The 16,576-nt window shown below is 67.9% G+C and overlaps 2 protein-coding genes across 12 annotated transcripts in view; one reads left to right on the top strand and one right to left on the bottom strand.

The window, feature by feature from the left end:
• Positions 1–14,503, top strand: part of AATK (apoptosis associated tyrosine kinase) — a 32,990-nt gene extending 18,487 nt beyond the window's left edge. For 5 of the 7 annotated variants that reach the window (XM_045489819.1, XM_045489823.1, XM_045489821.1 and 2 more), the window contains 12 exons: positions 862–1,009; positions 3,342–3,421; positions 3,897–4,015; positions 4,133–4,298; positions 5,133–5,266; positions 7,046–7,130; positions 7,225–7,346; positions 8,602–8,751; positions 9,200–11,810; positions 11,972–12,119; positions 12,250–12,435; positions 13,427–14,503. In XM_045489819.1, the coding sequence (XP_045345775.1) occupies positions 862–1,009; positions 3,342–3,421; positions 3,897–4,015; positions 4,133–4,298; positions 5,133–5,266; positions 7,046–7,130; positions 7,225–7,346; positions 8,602–8,751; positions 9,200–11,810; positions 11,972–12,119; positions 12,250–12,435; positions 13,427–13,467 (3,990 nt within the window). In that variant the 3' untranslated portion in view covers positions 13,468–14,503. Of the gene's footprint in view, positions 1–861; positions 1,010–2,294; positions 3,137–3,341; positions 3,422–3,896; positions 4,016–4,132; positions 4,299–5,132; positions 5,267–7,045; positions 7,131–7,224; positions 7,347–8,601; positions 8,752–9,199; positions 11,811–11,971; positions 12,120–12,249; positions 12,436–13,426 lie in introns of those variants that run through there. The other 2 variants (XM_045489820.1, XM_045489825.1) reach the window with 2 other exon arrangements.
• Positions 14,504–15,501: 998 nt separating this feature from the next.
• Positions 15,502–16,576, bottom strand: part of BAIAP2 (BAR/IMD domain containing adaptor protein 2) — a 62,778-nt gene continuing 61,703 nt past the window's right edge. For all 5 annotated transcript variants that reach the window (XR_006715225.1, XM_045489826.1, XM_045489828.1 and 2 more), the window contains one exon: positions 15,502–15,850. Coding sequence is in view for 2 of the 5 variants with exons in the window: in XM_045489826.1 (XP_045345782.1) it covers positions 15,781–15,850 (70 nt within the window). In the remaining 3 variants the exon portion in view is untranslated. The remainder of the gene's footprint in view (positions 15,851–16,576) is intronic.

Below are 16,576 nucleotides of genomic sequence, written 5' to 3'. Positions count from 1 at the left end.
GAGGCGGGGCCCAGCCCAGGGCTGCCCAGGCCAGGCTCTTAAGGAGCCCTGGGAGCGGGTAAAGGCCCACCTGGGTCAAGGTCCAGGGGGACGGCTGTGGAAGGTGGCAGGGTGCCTGGCCTGGGGGTGGAGGTGGGGGTGGGCTCCCTGCTCTGGGCACTCGGGAAGGCTCTTTGTCTGAAGGGGTAGGGGCACTTAGATGCCCCTCCACTGGGGCGGGGGGGGGGGGTGGTGGTGAGGTACCCCCCCATCCCCTACTGTCCCCACTCTCCAGCCCTAACCTTGAGGTTGAGTTCACAGGCTGGGCGGGGCTCGGGCTGCAGTGGGGAGGGGTGGCAGACAGAGGAGTCGGGGGCTGACTGGATGGGCAGGGGCAGCTGGCCTCGGCCTCTCGGTCTCCTGTCTCTGGCCCCACCGCCGCCCCCGCTGGCCGCTGGTCGCTGGTCGGGGTGGACCGGGCTGGGCCAGGCGCTGCTGCCCTGGGGCTCATGGCCCCCCAGGCTTGAGACTCTGGCCTTGGGAGGCTGGTTTTCCTCACAACCAACCAACCAACACAAACAGCAGCCCTCTGGCCCTCTGGGCAGCTGGTGTCCCTGGTCCCCTGGAGGGGGAGGGGCTCGGAGGGCCGCGTGTCCTCTGCCCCGAGGAGCAAGAGGAGGGGTACAAGGGGCAGTCGGCAGGTACCCCAACTCTAGGTCAGGCCCCCCAGCCCGCTCCACCCCCAGATCCAGAAGAGGTGATAGCTCGGTCCTTTCTGAGCCTGTCCTGTACCCTGTGACCGTCCCCTGCCCTGCCCTGCCCTGCCCTCGTCCCCGGAGTCCTGGCGCTCCCCGTGAGCCTGGCACCCACCTACCGCTGCAGGAGTTTGAGAATGCCGAGGGGGAAGAGTACGCAGCAGGCTTCTCGGCACAGGGCTCCCCTGCCTCAGGGGCTCCGAACGGGCCAGACGTGTATGTCCTGCCACTCACCGAGGTCTCCCTGCCCATGGCCAAGCAGCCGGGGCGCTCAGGTGAGTGAGCCCCCCGTAGGCCCAGCTGGTGTGCAGAAGGTGCGACTCGGGCCTCAGCAGCCGGTGCCCCCCCCCGGGCGGGGGTGGCAAAGGGCTGGCGTGTGCCCCCTTCTGCTGGGACCGGGGGCGCCGCGGGCAGGCCTGGGTCAGCCTGCCCGCCAGCTCCCCCACCTGGGGGCTGCTGTGCGAAGGGGTGGCCACGGGGGCGAGGGACCTGTTGCCCTGGTCCTGGGATGGGCTGCCCGTGTGCAGGGAGGAGGGGCTCCTCTGCTGTCCCTGGACGCTTGACCCCAGACCGCCCCCTCAGCTCCAGCTGGCCACGCCGGCACATGGGCCCCATTGTGCCCAGTGGGTGGGGCCCACCCACTCGGGGAGGAGGGGCTCTTTGGGGCTCCCTCTGTGGGCGGGGCTGTGAATGGGCCTTTTACTCAGGCCTTGGGGGTGGGGCAGGTGCAGGCAGGGGCCTCCTCCCATAGTAGCTTCCTTGCCTGGCCTCCTGTTTGTTCCCCACCCTGGGGTCTCCCCACCAGGGTGACCACCCACAGGGCCGATGTGGGCCCGAGCTTGCGAGGTTATAGGTCAGCATCCAAGCTGGGCTTCGAACCTGCCTGCTGGAGGCCGTCCTTGAGGAAGCCCCTAGGTGTGTCTGGAGCCTGGGGTGGGAGACGGTCCCTGGCTTCATTCGGTTCCATGGCAGCCTGATCTCAAATCGTCTCCCTGGAGCCTCCTCGGCAAGGCCGGTGCCCACCCCAGCTCCTCCAGGAGCACCTTGGGAAGGCTGTCAGGCCCCGGGGTGGGGGTGGGGGGGGAAGGGGACAGCCTGTTGCTGTGGTCATGAGCTGGCCCACCCCACCCGCTCTGTTCCACACCTTCCCAGGCCCGTGACCCTGAAGCCCAGACTTCATCAAGGGCTGCGGGCCCCCAAGGCACTGGTCTGGGTCCTCAGCCCGAGGCCCCAGGGTTCCGTGGGTATCACCACCCCCACCCCCCGAGCCAGCGTCAGGCAGGAGCCAGGGCCTGGGGCTCAAAGGCATGTGCACATCTGTTGACCGGCCCGAATCAACACCCCATAAAACCCTGAAGGTAGACACCCTGCTGTAGGAGGCCCCCCCCGACCTTCCTGGGTGACCGTGGGCCTCTCTGAGCCTGTGCTGACCCTGGGCACTGTAACTGGTGGGGGAGCCAAGGGTCATCCCAGGGGACACTCCCTTCCCCCACTCATGCCCCCCCCGCCCCCCCCCCCCCCCCCGCCAGCCTGGGCCTGTCACCTGCAAGCAGGTGGGCCTGCCACCTGCAAGGTCGGGGACCTTGAAGAATCTTTGAGACTTGGCTTCTCCCACCCCTCAGGGGACTGTCCCTGAGGGTGGGGGGTCGGGGCATAGGAGCGAGCGGCCGCCGCCGGCTTTCTCCATTTCTGTAGCTCACGTGTAGTTCTGTAGGGTTCCCCGTCTCTGGGGACGGGAGAGACTTCAGGTGATGCCGGGGTCAAGGGCTAAAACCCTGAGGAACAGGTATCACCTGGACCTGGAGAATGTGGAGGAGTCCGCAGGCTGGGGCCCAGGGACGGGAGCCCCGAGACTCAGGGCCCCTGCAACCCCCATCCTAAGCTCTGCTCAGCGTCAAGGTCAATAATCCCTGGGAGCAGCCCCCCCACCCCCGAGGCTCTCCTGGCATCCCAGGCTCAGCCCTGTCCCCTGGGCCCTCAGGACAGTTGGCGTGGGAGCAGAATTCGGGGAATCCCTTGGGGCACAGGGCACGAGTGGGTTCAGCAGCCCTGGCCCTTCCTCTGGGGCCCCCACTGACCCTTCCTCCCTACTGACCTCACCCAGCACAGCCTGTAGGAGAATGGGCCCTGTGTGCTCCGTACAGGGCTGTGCCAAGCAGACCCCAACAAAGGAGCCTTTGGTGTGCCTGGTGCTGGAATGCCAGCCTGTGGCAGGGGTGAGGGGACGGGCTGCTCCGGGGCCCTCCTCCCCACGGGCTGGGCCCCGGCCACACTGCCTGCCTGGCATTGCCTGTGCGCCCGTCCTGGCTCCAGGCCCTGCTGTCTTCAGCCTGGCTCGTCCCGGTGGCCTGGGGCACAGCCTTTGCAGACCCAGGAGAAAGATGCCCGGACGTGACTTGGAGGTCCGCAGCTCCCCTGGGAGGCAGGCACCCTGTTCTTGGTGGCGGCCCCCAGCTGCAGCCCCGGCTCTGGGGGTCTCAGGGCAGCTCCCCAGAAAAGGCCAAGTGGACAACCCCTGAAGGGGCCGCTGGGTGAGGGAAGATCGGGGCAGTGACAGCCTGAGCTGGGGTCCCTGAGCACCCCACCCCCACCCCCACCCTGTTATAGTGCAGCTGCTCAAGTCCACAGACCTGGGCCGTCACAGCCTCTTGTACCTGGAGGAGGTTGGCCACGGCTGGTTCGGGAAGGTGAGTTGCCGACCCTGAGGTGGGGTGGGGGAGAGGGGCTGACCCCGTGGGCCCCTCTCTCCCCTGGCAGGCAGAGGGGCAGGGTGGAGGCCTGCTTCTCCTGGGAGCCACCCCAGCCCTGGGGTCCCCTCCCAGGGGGGGAGCCCTGCTGTCAGATGCCGGGAGGTACTTCTGAGAGGCGGGGGTGGGGGGGCAGCGTCTCAGTCCTGGCTTGTCCCTGATCCCCAGCCCGGGTGGGGCAGCAACAGGTCCCTCTTCCTCCCTGCAGACCCCCAGAGAGCTGAGGACAGCTGGGGGGCTTGGGGTGACCACCAAAGAGCAAATGTTTCAGCTGGGAGGGCCCACCCAGGAGGGGCCCAGAAGCCCTTTTGCAGATGAGCGTAACGAGGCTTCCGGGCTCGGGTTCAAGGGGAGAGAGGAAGAGCAGGGACTGGAGGCGGAGCCCGGGGGGCCGTGGTGACGCCCGCCCCCACAGGTGTTCCTGGGGGAGGTGAACTCGGGCATCAGCAGCACCCAGGTGGTGGTGAAGGAGTTGAAGGCCAGCGCCAGCGTGCAGGAGCAGACGCAGTTCCTGGAGGAGGCTCAGCCCTACAGGTGGGCGGCCCCCGGGGCCGGCTGGGGCGGGGAGGGGGGGGCTGGGGGCGCGGGGCGCCGGGCCCCGGGGACAAAGCCGAGCTCTGTGCTGTCCCTGCTCCTCCCCCACCCCTGCAGAGCCAGCCCCCTTCCCCGCCCGCCCGCCCCCTCCTGCCCTGAGTTCGAGTCAGGGGGGCAGCCTGTTGGCTCCCGCAGGGCCCTGCAGCACAGCAATCTGCTTCAGTGCCTGGCGCAGTGCGCGGAGGTGACCCCCTACCTGCTGGTGATGGAGTTCTGCCCCATGGTGAGTCCCCGCTGCCTGGCCCTCCAGCCCCTCCGCCCCGAGCTTCTGTCCAGGATGTTTAGAAGGAGGGCTCAGCCTCCCCACAGAGGAGCCTTTGCTGAGCTGGGGACCCCTCCTCACCCTCCCGTGGGCCGTACGGAGTTCCCCCGGAGGTGGGCTCTCCGGGGCAGAGGCACCTGCAGGGGGTAGGGGGGCTCCAGGTCACTAGGAGGGTGGCTGCTGGGTCTGGGGAGGGTCCAGCCGCCTGTCCTGCTGAGTTGAGCCAGTTTCCCGAGACCCGCTTACCTCACCGGCGTGTTCTCCCGCCCGTGACTGCCTGCACGATGCCCCCAGGGCCCCTTCCCCCCCAGACAGCTCTGCACCTGCTCTGAGCAGCCCTCGGCAGACATGGGTCCCTGCAGCGTGCAGGCCCCCACTGTCTGGTTTCTGGACCCCTGGCGGTAGCTGTGACCCCCCGGGGCTCCCCCAGCACGGCTGGGCCTTCCTCAGGGATTTGCCAGCTGACCCTCCAGTCGCCTGCCCTGTGTTCCCACCCGGCTGGGCGTCACTGCTCAGATGGCCTGTCTGCCGCTTGCCAGCAGTGAGGTGGCGAGCCTATGGGCCCTGATAGTCTGCACACGGGACGTGGTCCTCCCGGCCCCGCAGGGTTGCCTAGGTCTGCAGGGACAGTGGGGAAAGCTCTCTCTGACTGTGGGGTTGTCCTACTGAGAGCCGGCCACTAGGGGGCGGATTTGGTGGCTCCTCTGGGTAGCTGCACCCCCACGTTGCCCACAGGCCCTGGGCGGGAGGGGCTGGGCGGAGGGCTGGCGGTGACAGTGCTGCCCCTCTTGGCAGGGGGACCTCAAGGGCTACCTGCGAAGCTGCCGGCTGGCGGAGTCCATGGCGCCCGATCCCCTGACCCTGCAGCGCATGGCCTGCGAGGTGGCCTGTGGCGTCCTGCACCTGCATCGCAACAACTATGTGCACAGGTGAGGGGGTGCGGGGCTGGCGGCTCTCCGGGGGGTCCCCGTGAGCTCTCTGTGCAGCCTCTGCCCCTGCCTCGGGGCTTGTGTGAGGGTTAGCTGGCTTTATTTATTCAGCCTCTAGGGACCATTGTGCCAAGGAATCTGGTTAAAGAAAAACCACCAGAGAGGGTGTGGGGAGGTGGATGCTTGCTTCTGCAGGGGAGCCGGCCGGCCTGGGCAGCACCCGGGGGGGCCCAAGGCCCATCCTCTGTCTCCAGGGGGGTCAGAGCCACCACACTGGCCCTGCTGGCCTCTGTCTCCCTTAGACCCCCGGGGCGGGGGGGGAGGGATGGCTCTGTCCTGCTTCCCTCCCTGGCCCTGGAAGTCGGAGGGGTGGACCAGGGTGCCCAGCGTAGGAGGATGTACCCAGAAGAAGTGGTAACAGTCAAGCGGCAACCCCCAGCCCCGGACTCTGCCCAGGCCGCCCTCCCCAACAATGTCCCGGTGCTCCCGGACTCTGCCCAGGCCGTCCTCCCCAACAATATCCCGGTGCTCCCGGACTCTGCCCAGGCCGTCCTCCCCAACAATGTGCTGGTGCTCCCGGACTCTGCCCAGGGCGTCCTCCCCAACAATATCCCGGTGTTCCCGGACTCTGCCCAGGCCGTCCTCCCCAACAATATCCTGGTGCTCCCGGACTCTGCCCAGGCCGTCCTCCCCAACAATGTGCTGGTGCTCCCGGACTCTGCCCAGGCCGTCCTCCCCAACAATATCCCGGTGCTCCCGGACTCTGCCCAGGCCGTCCTCCCCAACAATATCCCGGTGTTCCCGGACTCTGCCCAGGCCGTCCTCCCCAACAATGTCCCGGTGCTCCCGGACTCTGCCCAGGCCGTCCTCCCCAACAATGTCCCGGTGCTCCCGGACTCTGCCCAGGCCGTCCTCCCCAACAATGTGCTGGTGCTCCCGGACTCTGCCCAGGCCGTCCTCCCCAACAATATCCTGGTGCTGAGTGATGACACATACAACTCCAGCATCAGTGATTTTGTTGAAGAGGGCAGCTGCCAGCCTCCTGACCTGCCCGCCGGGCCCGCCCAGCCCCAGGCCCCTGCACGCCCGACGGGCGCAGGCCCGTCTGTGGCCCTGGTGGACGTGCGCTGGCCCCATGCTTGCCCCGGTGCCTTATGCCCCCAGACCCCCTGTGGCCACCCAGCGGGCAGGGCAGAAGCCCGCAGCCCAAGGCCACCCGGTGGGGGTACCGACGGTGCCGCAGGCGGTCACTCCCTGCACCCACCTTGCCCTGGGCCGGAAACGGTGCCCAGCCCTGTGCGAGCAGGGCAGGGGCAGGATCCCCTGGGACACTCGGGACCTCAGTTTCCCTGCCGCTGCCCGCCTCCTGGGGAGCTGAGGGTGAGGGCGCAGTGAGCGGGAAGGAAGCCTGCAGTGGCCCTGGCTGGCTCATGCCCAGGACGGGTCAGCAGACGTTGAGCCGCTGGGGTCAGGAGAGGGGTCCGGTAACGGCGGGGCAGTGCCTTCACGAGGGCCCTGTGGCCTGCCCCGGCCCTTTCTGGGCCTCGCTTTCCTTGTCTGCATTGTAACATTCGAGGCCCTGTCCACGTGGACGCCCTGGGGAGCCCCGTGCTGGGTGAGGGACCCGGGGCTCTGGGCAGCGGGTGGATGGGCCGCCTCTCAGACGCCCTTTCCCACCGGCTCGCGGCGATGCCCTTGGCCACAAGCGGGCTGGCCCCTCAGCGCCCCGAGTGCCCCCAGCCCGGCGCTGCCGCTGACCCCCGCCCTCCCGCCCTCCAGTGACCTGGCCCTCAGGAACTGCCTGCTCGCGGCCGACCTGACGGTGAAAATCGGCGACTACGGCCTGTCCCACGGCAAATACAGAGTAAGCGGGCGGGGCCGCGCGGGGGGTGGGGGGTAGGGGGGGTCAGGGCCGGCCGCCCAGCACCCTGGGGTGACCCTGGGCCCCGCGCCTGCAGGAAGACTACTTTGTGACTGCCGACCAGCTGTGGGTCCCGCTGCGCTGGATCGCGCCTGAGCTGGTGGACGAGGTGCATTGTAACCTGCTGGTGGTGGACCAGACCAAGGCCAGCAACGTGTGGTGAGCGGGGGCCCCGGGGGCGCGGCCAGGGCGTGCCCCCCCGCACTCAGTGCCCGCCCTTGTTCTGTCCCCCGCCATCACAGCTCGCGGCTGCCAGGCCAGGGCCCAGGGCCCGCAGGCTCGAGCGGCTCGAGTCCCCTCCCGCCCCGTGCAGGAGAGCCACACGTGTGGTGACATGCTTCTCTGTCCCACTTCGTCGCCCTGTAGGAGGTGGGGCTGCCGGGCCACCTGTCGCTTCCCGGTGCCAGTGGCCCATGGCCCCGCCCCACCCCAGGCCCCGCTGACACCCCCAGACATCAGGGTTAGAGCGAGCGTGCAGGTTGGAAGGCCCGCTGGGAGCGGCAGCAGGTGCCGAGGGCCCTCCGTGGAGGGGCCGGTGGTCTCCACGACCGCCGTGTGGAGGCACCGCCCATCCTCCGCACCTACACCAAGTGGGGCACAGACTCAGTCCTGCAGCCTCCAGAGGCTCCGCTGCGGGGGTCCCTGTGCCTGACCAGCCCCTCCCCCAACCCCCACTCCCCGGGCCTGCCTGTCCTCCCTCTGCTCCTAGCAAGCCCTCAGAGCCTGGATCCACGGAGCCACCCTCCCTCCTGAGCACCCCCGAGTCGCTTAACTGCAGCCCATCGGCCACTCTGTTCCGTCACCGATCTCCCCGACCTGCCTACCCTGCCGCACGCTGACTGGGGTCTCTTAGATGGTTCTGGGCCGGGCCCCCTGACTTCTCTGTTGCCAGATTTGTTCTGTTCCTCACGTTCCCGGTCTCCCGGGACGGCCTGGGGCCCCAAGGAGCTGGGGGAAGTATACCAGAAGGAACCCAGTCGCCTTCTCGCAGCCCTGCCTGTTCCCCGGGCCCCCTCCTGCCGGGCTGGGGTGCACCTAGACTCACCCCTCCCTCGTTCTAGCCCCCAGTGGTACCCGAGGGCTGGGAGCTTCTCCAGGCCCCCACCCCCACCCCCGGAACAGTGTCTGGCCTTCACCGCAGCAAGGGAACGAGCACACAAAGGAACAGACCTGAGTTTGTGGAAAGGCCAGTGTGGTTTTTATTTGCCCAGGTGCCCTGGACACAGGCTTGGGCCTGGCCGGGTGGCACGTCCTGCCAGTTTACTGAAGGAAAGTGCTGTCCTTTGGGAGGGGCATCCCCAGGACACTGGTGTGGTGACAGGAGCTGCCCTGTGGTGCCCACGGCTCTGAGATCCCACGCAGCCATGCCGTGGCCAGCCACGCCGGCCCCCTCTGATGGCCCTTGCCTCCGCAGGTCCCTGGGCGTGACCATCTGGGAGCTCTTTGAGCTGGGCGCACAGCCCTACCCCCACCACTCCGACCGGCAGGTGCTGGCCTACGCAGTCCGGGAGCAGCAGCTGAAGCTCCCCAAGCCCCAGCTGCAGCTGACGCTGTCTGACCGCTGGTGAGGACCCTGTGACGCCAAGCTGGGCAGATTGTCCCCAGTAGGAAGGTCAAGACCACAGAGGGTGCTCTGAGTGTGAGCGCCTGGGTTTCCAGCCCCCGCTGGCTCTCCCCTCCAGGCCCCGTCCTGAGCCCACAAAGAAAGGAGCCTTTTCAACCAAAACTCAAACTCACCTGCAGCCGGGGCGGGGGGGGGGGGTGTGCACTCACAGAAAAGTGCTTCGGCCCCCAAACCTCTGGGCCCACCTTGGGAGAGCTGGGGCTCCTGTAATGAACTTGGAAGTTCTCTTCAACGTCCTTGGAGAACTCTGAGTATGAGGAGACGCCCCCAGACTTTCGTGCGGAGGGCCGATCTGCTCTTCTGCAGGGAAGTGGGGTCCTGACAGGGCGGTGCGGGGTGGGCAGCGACCCCTGGGCAGGGGCTGAGCCCCAGGCCTCCCTGCCCGCAGGTACGAGGTGATGCAGTTCTGCTGGCTGCAGCCTGAACAGCGGCCCACGGCCGAGGAAGTGCACCTGCTGCTGTCCTACCTCTGTGCCAAGGGCGCCACTGAGGCGGAGGAAGAATTTGAGCGGCGCTGGCGCTCGCTGCGGCCGGGCGGGGGTGGCGCGGGCCCTGGGCTGGCAGGCCTGGCTCTGGGGGGCGCGGGCGAGCTGGCCTCCGCCTCGTCCTTCCCGCTGCTGGAGCAGTTCGCAGGCGACGGCTTCCACGCGGACGGGGACGACGTGCTGACGGTGACCGAGACGAGTCGCGGCCTCAACTTCGAGTACAAGTGGGAAGCGGGCCGCGGCGCCGAGGCCTTCCCACCCCCCGGGGCTGCAGCGAGCCCTAGCCGCACTGCTTGCCTGCAGGAGCTGTGTGCCGCTGACGGTGCGCCCCCGGGCGTGGTGCCTGTGCTCAGCGCGCACAGCCCCTCGGTGGGCAGCGAGTACTTCATCCGGCTGGAGGAGCCGACGCCCGCCGCCGGCCACGACCCTGACTGCGCCGGCTGCACCCTCAGCCCCCATGCCGTGGACCTGCTCCCCGATGGTGGTGACCAGGACAATGACTCGGAGGGCAGCGCGGCCACCTCGCTGGCCATGGAGCCCCTGCTGGGCCATGTGCCGCCCCCCGAGGGGTCCTGGGGCCGCTGTGACTACTACCCGCATGGGAGCTGTGCCCGGGAACCGTCCTGTCCTCTGAGCTCGCCTTCACCCGGGACCCTCGTGCTGGCGGAGCCCAGGGAGGAGGACGCCGACTGGGGCACAGCTGCCTTCTGCCCACCCCTCTTGGAGGACCCAGTGGGCACGTCCCCCTCGGGCGGGGAGGAGATGGGGGCCACCGAGGCCTGCAGGGCCGCCCAGCCCAGACACTGGAGCTCCAACGTGTCCGCCAACAACAACAGTGGCAGCCGAGCACCAGGCTCCTGGGACCCGGGACACGTGGCTGGCTGCATGGACTGCTGCCCTGGCCCAGAGCACACCTTACGGGCTGCCCCGGAGCTAGGCGGTCCCCTGGCCCTAGAGGACCCCACAGAGCCTCTCCTTGGGTCAAAGGGGGCCTCCTCTGGCCAGGAGCTAGGCCGCTGCTTTGGCCTTCCTCATCTGTGTCCGGCTGAGGGCCTGGCACCGGCCATCTGCCTGGTGACATCCTCCCGGACAGAGGCAGCCATTAGCCAGGCTAACAGCCCCCAGACGGAGCCCAGGCTTGCTGAGGAAGCTGAGGGCTCTGCCAGACCTCAGCTACCCCTTCCCTCTGTCCCAGCCCCATCCCAAGAGGGAGCCCTGCTTCCTGCCGAGGCGGCCAGTGCCCTCGACACCCTGCCCGCCTTGCCCACGCCTGCTGGCAGCTGGGAGACTGCCACTGAGGCAGCCCAGACCCCAGACAGCTACAGGGTTTCCCCTGAGCCGGGGGCGCCAGTCAGTGAGGATGAGGACATGACAGAGGCCACTTCTGGTGTCTTCGCTGATTTGTCCAGCGATGGCCCACTGGCCGAGAAGCCGGACGTGACTCTGGCCTTCCGCTCTTTGCAGAAGCAGGCGGGGACCCCCGACTCTGGGGACTCCCTGGATATCCCACCTTCAGCCGGTGATGGTGGTGGCTGCGAGGTCTTCAGCCCATCAGGTATCGGCACTCCCGGCGGGCAGCCCCGAGCCCTGGACAGTGGCTACGACACAGAGAACTACGAGTCCCCTGAGTTTGTGCTCAAGGAGGCACACGAGCCATGTGAGCCTGAGGCCTGTGGGGAGCTGGTCTCCGAGGAGGACAGCCCTGGGCCCGAGACTCAGCTCTCCACCTCTCTTGGTGGCCTGGGCCAGAAGAACCCCTACCGTGACTCCGCCTACTTTTCGGACCTGGATACAGAGCCTGACTGCACTTCGGGCCCCCAGGAGAAGGGAGGAGGTGACTTGACCTCCAGGCTAGAGCTGGACCTGGAGAGCTCTGGGCTGCGGGCCGCACAGCCCTCCCCTGAGTCTGGTGTGGCTGGGGGGACGCGAGGCACTGGTCCCAGAGAGGTGCTGCCGCTGCTGCCTGAGGACTTTTCTCCAGGGCCAAGTACATGCCCCGAGGGCCCCAGACCGGACCCTCCCTGGCCCCAGGGCCCTGCCCAAGGGCCTCCAGTGCCCAGCCCCGGGGGTTCCAAGATTTTCCTGCTGACCCCAGTCCCGCTGAGCTCAGAGAGCCACCTCCCTGAGCTCCAGGAGGCCCCAGTACTGCCGTCCGGACCCGCCCAGCAGGAACGGACAGGGAGCCCGGGTGCCCCCAGGACCCCACTCTGCCTGGCCCTGCCGGGACTGCCCGCAGCCCCGGAGGGCCGGTCAGAGGAGGAAGAGGAGGACAGCGAGGAGAGCGATGAGTCGGATGAAGAGCTCCGCTGCTACAGCATCCAGGAGCCCAGCGAGGAGAGCGAGGAGGAGGCGCCTCCCGTGCCCGTGGTGGTGGCCGAGAGCCAGAGCGCGCGCAACCTGCGCAGTCTGCTCAAGATACCCAGCCTGTTGTCGGAGGCCTTCTGCGAGGACCTGGAGCGCAAGAAGAAAGCCGTGTCCTTCTTCGACGACGTCACCGTCTACCTCTTCGACCAGGTGCGCGGCCGGCCCGGGCTGTGCGCGGGGGTGAGGGTCTCCCCCCGGATCCCCCCTCCCCCTCCCCCTCCCCCCCCCCCCCCCCCCCGCGCGGGACGGGAGGCCGTGGGCGTGGCCGCTGCTGGCGCCGGAGCCACGTGCTGCTCTGCTCCTCCATCCAGGAAAGCCCCACCCGGGAGCTCGGGGAACCCTTCCCTGGCGCCAAGGAGTCGCCCCCCGCGTTCCTGGCGGGCGGCCCCCGCTCCCCCAGCGCCCCCGGCCGGCCGCGGCGGGCAGACCGCTCCCCCGACGGCTCCGCGGCGGAAGAGGGTGAGCCGGGCATTGGGCGCGGCGGGGGCGGGGCCGCCGGGTGGGCCGTGACGTCAGGGTGGGTGGGTCTGCGTGACGTCGCGGGTGGGCGAGACCACGCCACGCGAGTGACCGGGCGGCCGGCCTGCAGGCGGAGGGCTCGCGTGGGACGACGGCTTCCCACTGACGCCGGCCCCGGAGGCCGCCCGGCCCGCTCCCGCCGCGCCTCCCAAGCAGACCACACCCGGCCCCTTCTCGCGCTTCACCGTGTCGCCTGCGCCCGCGTCCCGCTTCTCCATTACGCACGTCTCCGACTCGGACGCCGGGTCCGTGGGAGGTGAGGCTGCGGCGGGGCTGGTGGGAGGGGGGACACGGAGTCGGGACAGTGGAGAGGGCGTCCGGGAGGTTACCTGCTAGGGGCCGAGGCTCTGGACAAGCTCGGTTTTCAGACGGGGAAACTGAGGCTGGGAGAGGCGGGGTCACGCCCAGGCCTGTCTGTCCTGGCCACCTTGGCCTCGGCCTCGCCTCTCTGCCTTCTGGGGAGATGCAGTGCCCCGCACCCGGCTGGCCCAGCACCTCTCTGGGTGCCTAGATGGGATGCCACCTGGCCCTTGGGCCTCGCCCTCTTCTCCCTTCTCTGGAGGCACCAGGCTGAGCGCCCCCCACTTCGCCCTCTGCCTGACCCTAGCCCCCCAAACCGGCAGCAGCCTCTCCCATCACGACCTTCCCAGCCCCTTCCGCCCCCACCCCCCCCATGATGTGCTTCATCCACTGCCTGCCCCTGTCCCCCTGACCTGGCACGTATCAGACCCGATGGCTCTTGTCTGGAGACACAAATGACTGTGGCTAATGTGCCCAGATCACCCCTCCCTCCGGGCTCCATTCCTCGGTCAGCCTCCGACCAGGAGGGCTCGTCCCTGCCAGGTTGACCCCCGCCATGTGCCTGACAAGTTCTTTTGCATTCCTGCCAGCTTTCCCTGAAAGCCCACCCAGCAAATGAGATCTCTCTGTCCCCAGGCAGGCTCTGTCCGTCTGGGGAAGAGCCGGGGCATTTCCTTTGTTGGATGAGCTTTGTTGGGCCTGAGCCCTGGTGAGGTGGTGGAAAGAGAAAGGGTCCGGCTCCCACCTAGACGGATAGGCAGACCCATTGCGGTGAAGGGGCCCGAGGGGGGCAGCCCCAGTGGTCATTGATCCCTAGGTCAAGGGTGGAGGTCAGGGGGGAGTGCTGGGGCAGGGGACTCTGTCGGCTGTCCCCAGAGGGCAGGGCCCTCTCAGGCATCTCTGTCCCCGCTGTCTCTCCAAACACTCATGTGACACCTGTTTGCCAGGCCCTGTAGCAGGTGCTGGGGGCAACTGTAAAGAGGCTTGAGGCCCAGGCGGGCACCCTTGGAGCTCCTGCCAGTCCTGCTCCAGGCAGCAGCGAAGATGGTGACCGAGAGTGGAGACCTCGGTGTTGGTGGTCGTCAGCAGCTTCCAGAGCCTCGGTGCCCCATGCAGCGCCCCGGAGCAGGGCGGGACAAGAGGCCTCCTTCGGCCGTGTGCGCCAGTCCTGGGCTGCCGGAGGGGCAGGACTTCTCCTGGACACGGGTTTGTTGCTAGCTGCTGAGGATGCCCTCTAGCCTCAGGCCTGAGCAGGTCCCCTCCGTACAGCTGCCCCTCCGCCGTGACTCTGCTAGCGGGCTGCTTGGCTTCTGAGGCCAGGGGACCGGCTCTTGGCCGGGGGGGGGGGGGGGGGGGGCGGACTTTGCACGCCCTGCCCACTAGTTCCTGTGGTGAATGACACAGGCCCGCTGGGACGGCCTCTCTCTGCCCCCTTCTCCCCTTCTGCCTGGTGTTCTGGGTTTGCAAGAAGAGGACCCTGGGCTTGTGTGTCCCCAGCCACCCTTACCTCAGAGTCTGTGGCTGTATTTCCCTTCGGTGACTCAGCTGGACCCGCAAACCCTCCCTCCCTGTCTGGGCCAGCTCCCATCTGAGTCCGCGGCTGGAGCCTGGGCAGGTGGGGCAAGGCGGGCGGCCCAAAAGATGGGGGCTTCTGGCCACACCTGTTCTAGAGGTGCCCGCGGCTGGCCAGCCTGGCCCGGCAGCCCCCACAATCCGCGTCAGGGGCCCTGCCTGCAGGGGTGGGGGTGCGGGTGGGAGGGAAGTGGGGGGCTGGGCAGCACAGGGAGTATTTTTGTAACTGCTGTTGTCTGAGCAAATGGAAGCGGGGTGATTTTAAGTTATTGTTGCCAAAGAGATGTCAGATTTACTGTTGCTTTGGGGGTGGGGGTGGGGGAATTGTTTTGGGTTTGTGTTTTTTGTTTTCATTAGTCTGAGGCTTCGGATGCTGGTGCCATGATTTCCTTGTTCCTTTTTTGTTTGTTTTTTAAAAGAAATCAAGCTAAGAAAACAAGCCTTCATGCTAAGCGTGTGTTTCCTTTTGGGGTTTGCGCATAAATCCCTGGGCGGGGGTGGGGAGGCGGGGTGGTGCTGGGGTGGGGCCTGGCTGCCAGCTCTGCCTGGGAGGGCACAGTAGTCCCTTCCGCCCAATGCCAGTGGGGTGCGGGAGGGTGCCACCTGCCCCCCCTCCCCGCCCCACACCTGCCCCGGGCTGTCCTTGCTGCACTCTGGTGGAGGGGGACAGTGACTTGGGCCCCACCTCTCCTCCGGTGGAGGTCTGCACAGAGCAGGGGAGGGGACTGACCCCAACAGCCCCCCCTTCTTGTTCTGTAGTTGGTGCTGACTAGGTAAGAACGAGGTGGGGGGCCTGCAGGCCCCTTCCCCCACGGGAAGCTCCTTCGAAGGCCTTTCCAGAGCACGGGGTGGGGGCAGGGTAAGGGTGAGGTAAGAGGGTTTCTGAGGAGCCAGGGCTTCTGTGCTTCTCCACCCCAAACATGGGCTCTACGACCCCACTGGGCCCGTCTCCAGCTTCTGCGGGGCCAGAGGCCTGTGTCCCACCCATGATCCGTTTTGTTTCTGGTACAGGGGTAGGGACAGGCTTTGGGCACAGCAGGGCTCCAGGGCCCTCCCTCCTTCAAGGGCCGGGGAGGGGTGACTGCTGCCTGGAACTTGTCAGCTGGGGGTGCCTGGCCCCAAGGCCAGTCACTGTGCTGTAGTTCAGCCACAGATGTAAACGGCGTGGATCTCCGCACGAAGCAGCTGGGGCACAGAGGGCGTCCCCGGCCGTGGGGCCTGCTGTTCACTCCAGGGACAGGGAAGAGAGCTGGGGGCCAGCAGCCAGCTCTGGACAGGAGTACGGGGGGCATGGAGGGGTCCCCCAGCACTGCCGGTGGGAGCGGGGCCCAGGGGAGCCACAGTCGAGGGCTCAGAATAAATCTGTGCTGCGATGATGGTGGCGGCCTCTCCCACGTCCTCTGTCCCAGGCCTCCCACCCCCTGGGGCTGACAGAGCACGAGCGGGCACATGTGGGGCAGCCTGTTTATTGACCAGACACGTGGGGCTGGTGGAGCGTCCCTCCCTGCACGAGCGGGGGCCACTGTCGGCCCCACTCTCCTCAGCCATGGCCCAGGGGCCACCTCCGAAGACAGCCGGGGTCCAGCCCAGGCCAGGCTCCAGCGGGGGCAGAGCCAGGCAGGTGAAGGAGAAAATTCTCTAAATGGGGACCACGCAGATTGTTACAGAAGAGGTTCTGTGCGTGGGCAGGGCAGGAGGGTCCTGGCGGGCAGCGGTGGGGACTTGGCCATCAGCTGAGGAGGGGGGCGGACCTGTCGTTGGTCACTGTCGGCTTCAGCTGGACGTTGGCGAAGGGATTCCTGAAAAAGGAGAGAAGAGGGGTTTTAGTGTGGGAGGGGCACTGTGAGGGCGCAGGGCCGTCCTGGGCTGCCCTTCCCCCGGGGGGCCCCCAGCCCCGTGGATGGCACCGGCCTGGACCCCGATGGCCCAGCCTCTGAGCTCAGAGCAGGTGGACAATGGAGGCCGCTCGGGGGAGCCCGGGAAGGGTGCTCGCTGGCCGCCAGTGCGCCCCATCTGCGGCCGTCAACCCTCACGGGGCGGGTGGGGGCCGTGGGGCCGCCGAGCCACAGGATGGTTCCTTCTCTGCAACCTGAGCCCTGAACGGGCCTGCATCCAGGTTTCGTGAGCCGCCCCACAAGGCCAAGGAGGCGCCTCCCATCGGCCCAAGGGCAGCGGTGGACCCATTTTTAAAGACACGCCATCGACAGACACAGACAGTTCAGCGCACACAAACCCGGCCCATGCGTCCCGGGCTCCCAGAAGGTGGCTGGGTGCAGACCCGCCCCACGCCAAGACGACACACGGGGGTGCACGCACACTGGCAGCAAGGAGGCCAGCAGGGGTGGACGAGGGCTCAGCCACCTGTCACCCGGGGGGTGACCCCCGAGGCCACAGCTGACGGACAGATGGACGCGCCAGACAAGAGGTGGAGATGGGACGAGATGAGCACAGCGGACGCCGGCCCCCGGCCCCGAGGACCCGCCTGGGCAGGGACAGCACGGGACAGCGGGCTGGGGGTGACGGCA

This window comes from Leopardus geoffroyi, chromosome E1, assembly GCF_018350155.1.
Source record: "Leopardus geoffroyi isolate Oge1 chromosome E1, O.geoffroyi_Oge1_pat1.0, whole genome shotgun sequence".
NCBI classification, from domain to species: Eukaryota; Metazoa; Chordata; class Mammalia; order Carnivora; family Felidae; genus Leopardus; species Leopardus geoffroyi.
Note: the sequence above shows the minus strand (reverse complement) of the source record. Positions and strands in the feature narration are given on the sequence as shown.